Source organism: Entamoeba nuttalli (assembly GCF_000257125.1).
Source record: "Entamoeba nuttalli P19 unplaced genomic scaffold asmbl_4264, whole genome shotgun sequence".
NCBI classification, from domain to species: domain Eukaryota; phylum Evosea; order Mastigamoebida; family Endamoebidae; genus Entamoeba; species Entamoeba nuttalli.
In genome coordinates, this window is record NW_008576664.1 from 1 (window position 1) to 5,063 (window position 5,063).

General features: G+C 28.3%; 3 protein-coding genes across 3 annotated transcripts; 2 read left to right on the forward strand and 1 right to left on the reverse strand.

Annotated features, from left to right (window-relative positions):
* Positions 1-292: 292 nt before the first annotated feature.
* ENU1_098770 (cell surface protease gp63, putative) lies at positions 293-2,275 on the forward strand (the record flags this gene model as incomplete). The annotated part of the gene is made up of 2 exons (XM_008859249.1): positions 293-562; positions 614-2,275. 2 exons carry the CDS (start codon positions 293-295, stop codon positions 2,273-2,275), a joined length of 1,932 nt encoding a protein of 643 aa, XP_008857471.1.
* Positions 2,276-2,369: 94 nt separating this feature from the next.
* On the reverse strand, positions 2,370-2,939 carry ENU1_098780 (proteasome regulatory subunit, putative; the record flags this gene model as incomplete). Its single annotated transcript, XM_008859250.1, has 2 exons — positions 2,370-2,507; positions 2,565-2,939. The coding sequence occupies 2 exons, from the start codon at positions 2,937-2,939 to the stop codon at positions 2,370-2,372; spliced, it is 513 nt and encodes a 170-aa protein (XP_008857472.1).
* Positions 2,940-3,176: 237 nt separating this feature from the next.
* On the forward strand, positions 3,177-4,850 carry ENU1_098790 (bromodomain containing protein; the record flags this gene model as incomplete). Its single annotated transcript, XM_008859251.1, has 1 exon — positions 3,177-4,850. The coding sequence occupies one exon, from the start codon at positions 3,177-3,179 to the stop codon at positions 4,848-4,850; it is 1,674 nt and encodes a 557-aa protein (XP_008857473.1).
* Between the last annotated feature and the right edge of the window lie 213 nt (positions 4,851-5,063).

A 5,063-nucleotide genomic window follows, 5' to 3' on the forward strand; every position in this document is an offset into this window, starting at 1 on the left:
TGTTCATATCCAGGATGTGCCACTGAAACAATAAGTTGTTAATATAATGAGGTATAGTTATATATTAATAACTTTAACCATTTTAAATACCAAAATAAAATAAAGTTTTTGTTGAGTTTTATTAAGAAAAAGAGGAATAATTATACTATTTAATAACAAAAAGAAAAGCTTTAACACATTTTTTGTAAAAATTGAAATGATGAATGGAATTTGGCACTCGAAACTACAAATAATAATAAACTAAAAAACTATATAAGAAGAAAAATAAAAAAAACTTTGAATTAATAATACTATGTTGATTGTATTACTACTCATCTCATTTACATTCGCTGAATGTATCTTTTCTCAAATACAACAAAAAACAGAAAGTCCATTGTATCATCCAAAAAGAAAATTAGCAAGTGACGACTCTGAATGGGTTCCATTAAATGTTAAGTTTGATACTAATGCATTAAATTATGGTAGTGGATATGTAAGTACTCCACCTGTTTGTTTTGTTGTATCAGGAACCTGTACACAAGATAATTTGTTAACACAAGAGAAAAAGGCATATATTATAAGAGTTAGTTTTGTTATTGTATAAAAAAATAAAATAGATGAATTAATCAAATAGATTATAGATGAAGTACAACGTTTAATTAAGAAATATTTTAGAGTACATAAAGGAACGTTAGCCACATTAAAATCAAGTATAAAAGATAAAGATAGATGTGGAGAAATTTCTAGTATAAAAGATAACTCAATTGCTGATGACATTGGAATGGTAATGTATGTTACTGCACATCCTATTGACTCACAAACTGTATTGGCTTATGCCGCATCATGTGGAAGTGCTACTGATGCAAGCTCTACTAATCCAAATAATCAGAAACGAAATATTTTTGGTTATACAAATATTAACCCAGCAAATTTAGATGTTAGTGAAGGAAAATTCAGAATCAATGTCCATACTGTCCTTCATGAAACAATGCATGCAATGGGATTTGTATCACCTACTGGTATGATGTCTATTTCTAAAGGAAGAGGAACAGAGACAGTACCTGTTGTTACTAGTGAAAAAGTTCTTAAAGTTGCTCGAGAGCATTTTGGTGATAATTCAATTTCATATGTAGAGTTTGAGGATGGTGGAGGGAGTGGAACTGCAGGAGCTCATTGGGAAAAAAGAGTTCTTTATAATGAAATTATGACAGGAACAGCATCATCTTATTCAGTCATTTCTAATTTCACATTGGCATATTTTGAGGACCTAGGAACTTATTCAGTTAATTATAGTGCTGCTGAACCATTAACATGGGGTAAAGGTATGAAAAAAGATTTTTTCAAATGTTCTAATTGGCCAACACAAGCTCCATATTATGGTGAGACTCAAGCAAGGGGATGTACTCCTGATAGAGGAGCCATTGGAATTTGTGATACTTCTGTTCGTAAAGACTTGCCTAAAATTTATCAAAATTATGAAGACCCAACTAAAGGAGGGATGATTGAATTAATGGATTATTGTATTCACACAACATTAGTTTCAGGAGGTCAATGTTATGAAAAGAGTGTATTATCAACCGAAAATATTGCCTCATTATCATTCCTTGATAGAGGAAGTTCATATGGAAAAGATTCAAGATGTTTTTCATCTAGTTTAATGAAATATTCTATTCCAATTAGTGACTTTAGTTGTTATAGAGTAAAATGTGTAGACCGAGGATATAGAGTTAATGTTAATGGAAATTGGATTCTTTGTCCATCAGGAGAAAGTATTAGTGTTACTGGATATGGTGGAGTAATTACATGTGTGAATCAAAGTGAATTATGTAATGGCGAAGTAGAAGAATGGCCAGATATATGGAGGACAGACCCAGTAAAAGGAAAAGCGGGGTCTATAGTTACACTAATTGGTGATTATTTCAGTCACATGAAAAAAGTATATATTGGAGAAACAGAACAAACACAATTTTCTATTGATAATTCCAATCAAGTCAGAGTAAAAATTCAGTTTAATGATCCTTTTGTTAATCTTATCCAACTTCTTTCTGATGGTTATGTTACAGTAGATATTAAAATTGGAGATGGAAATGATATTAATGCAGTATATCAAAATTTTAAATTACAAGTTGAATTAGTTGAAGTAGTACAAAACGTTGGTCAATGGTTATATAAAAACCTCTTCTTTACAGTTGGTATTATTATCTTCCTTATCTTCTTAGTGTTATTATTTGGTTTTATCATTACAAAAAGAATCATTTACAGAAGAGCAAAACAAGTTGCAAGAAATCTTGTTTAAGAAAGATGATTATATTTTAAATACAAACCTTTTTCTCTTTCATTTGTTTATTATTTTTTTTAACCAAATAAATCAAAGAATCAAAACAATGAAATTACATCATTTCATCCATTTCTTTAATCAAGGAAAGTGAATCAGAAATGTTTTCAAAAGAACTTAATGTCTCTCCTTTCTTTTTATCCACTTTAGGTAATTCAAAAATTATTTGATTTCCTTCAATTTTCCATTGATGCTACAATAATATTAAATTTATTTTAATTAAATGAATGAAATATATTAAACAACAAACATTTGCTACTACTTCATTGAATTCTGAGTCATTTGAAATCATTAATACTTTCTTAGTATAGTCAATTGGAAGAATATGATAAGCTGTTTCTATTGTTGCTGCAACAGCTTCTACTAATGTTTGTTTTAATAATGGTAACAATGATGAAATATCTCCTAATTGAAGTGATTGAACTCCTTCTAATACACGATTATATCTTCCTTCTATGAAGAATTGTTCCATAGAAATAACTTGTTTAATATTATTATTATAATGAGCTTCTTGTTGTAATGATTCAATTTGAATATGAAACTCTGCAAGTGAATTTTGGGCTAATAATGTTAGTAATTGTAAGGCAATAGAATCGTAATATTTTTGATCATGAACAATTTCCATTAATGTGCCTTTCTTTATTATTTTAAGATGAAAAGAAGTGATGAAGTTTTTATTTTTATTTTTTTGTTTTTATTTTATTTTTTTGGATCTTGAAATGATTAATGACGTGGAATCATTAATAGTTAAAATAATAAGAATTATTTTATTTGAATTGACAATATAGTTTATTCTTTTCAATTGATGAGAAACAATCAATACGTGAGTCTGAAAAAAAAACTGTTAATTTTACTTCAGCAAATGACAGAACCATTCCGTGAGCCAATAATCTTATCCTTTACCGATGACACTGGCAAAATACCTGCTTTTGAAGAAATGACAATAGATGATGAGGATAGTATAGGTGAAAGTTCTGAAATGTTTCCTGATGCTGAACAAACAAAAATAAAGCAACGGTCATACGAAGCAGTAGTGTTATCAGAAGAAGAACTTGATGAAGTTAAAATTAGTGGACCAATTCCTTATCAAATGAATAATCTTTTTTACCAAGGAGATGATCTTGAAAGAAAAAAACAAAGTGGGACAGGACTAGGGTGTGTTAACACGTGTTTTGGACCATTTAGAGTTGCATTTCAAGAAAAGCACAAACTTCAAAATATACCACCAATTCATCAACAAAACTCTCTTAATATCACACCTCTTCGTCCTTCTTTTAATAACCAAAATACCCTTCAACAAGTGCAACCTAAATCAGTTAATCAACAAGTAAATGAAACAAGTCAAATGCCAACAAATGAACTTCCAAGTATTAGAGATAATCCATTTATTAAAAATATTACTAAAACAAAAACACAACAACAAAACAAACTTCCAAGTCCATTAGATCAATTTCTACAGCCTATTGATACAAATAACATTCAAAGTTATTCTCATGTACTAGCTAGAGATCATTCAGTTTTATACAATTCTTCAAGGGTTCATTCAGGTGAAGAAGATCCTACAAAGCAAGGTCCTCATTTAGACTATTTAGAAAAGGTCCATCTTAGTGATGATATATCAATTCCAGAAAAAGAAGTAAGTCATTCATATTCAAGAAAGACAAATAAAAATCCAAAAAAAATCAAATTAATGAAAGGCATTGAAGAAGAAAATTCTGTTTTGTTAAAAGATAAATCAAGAAATGGGAAAAAAATCTCTAGAAAAAAAGAAATAGATATTGAAGCAGTATCAGGTAAACTTCATATGAATAAAGATCTTGTAATATGTTCATCAATATTAGGTGCTATAATGAATAACCAAGAAAGCGAACCATTTAAAACAGAAGTAGATCCTATTGCACTAAATATTTTAGATTATTATAAAATTGTTAAACATCCAATGGATTTAGAAACAGTATCAATTAAACTTAGTAAAGGACTATACGAAACAAAAGAAGATTTCAAAAAAGATATGAAACTAATATTTGAAAATGCAAAAATTTATAACTCCTCTGAAAATTCAATACATCAGTCTGCTATTAATTTAATGAAAAAATTCGATAAAATGTTTAACTCAGCGTTTCTAGAGAATAATCCTCCAAAATTAATACTTCCAGAACAAGTTAGTGTAACTCCTACTTTTCTTCCAGTAGCTGTTCGACCAATATATGAACATAGTAACTTCTATTATTGTGATGAAGCAGAGATTGAAGAAATGAAAGAAAAAATGGCTAAGATTAGAGGAACAAAATATCAAAGAAAGAAAATGACGATAAAAGAAAAAGAAGTATTAACAAATCAAATTTCTAAAATGTCAAGTGAACGAATTAATCTATTATTTAATGTACTTGGAATATTCAAAGAACCTGGTAGAGTTGTAGAAATTAATTTGAATGATTATGATGAAGAAGAATTAATAAATATTAAAAAAATTGTAAATGGTACATTTTCTATTCCTCATGACTTCTTAGAGTTACTTCAATTAAACAAAAATTAATGAATAAAATTAGATGTGTTAGTATCAGTATTTACTTTTGCTTCATTTTTAAAATTATTAGTAAGTCTATACTTTTTAACACTCTAATGAATGCTTCATTAATGGCACTATATCTTTTTAAATAGAAAATCATCATTCCTCTTATCAAATTACTTAGTGATCTTCATCAAATAATTCTTTAAATTGAACATTTGACTGAATCTAATCCTAATA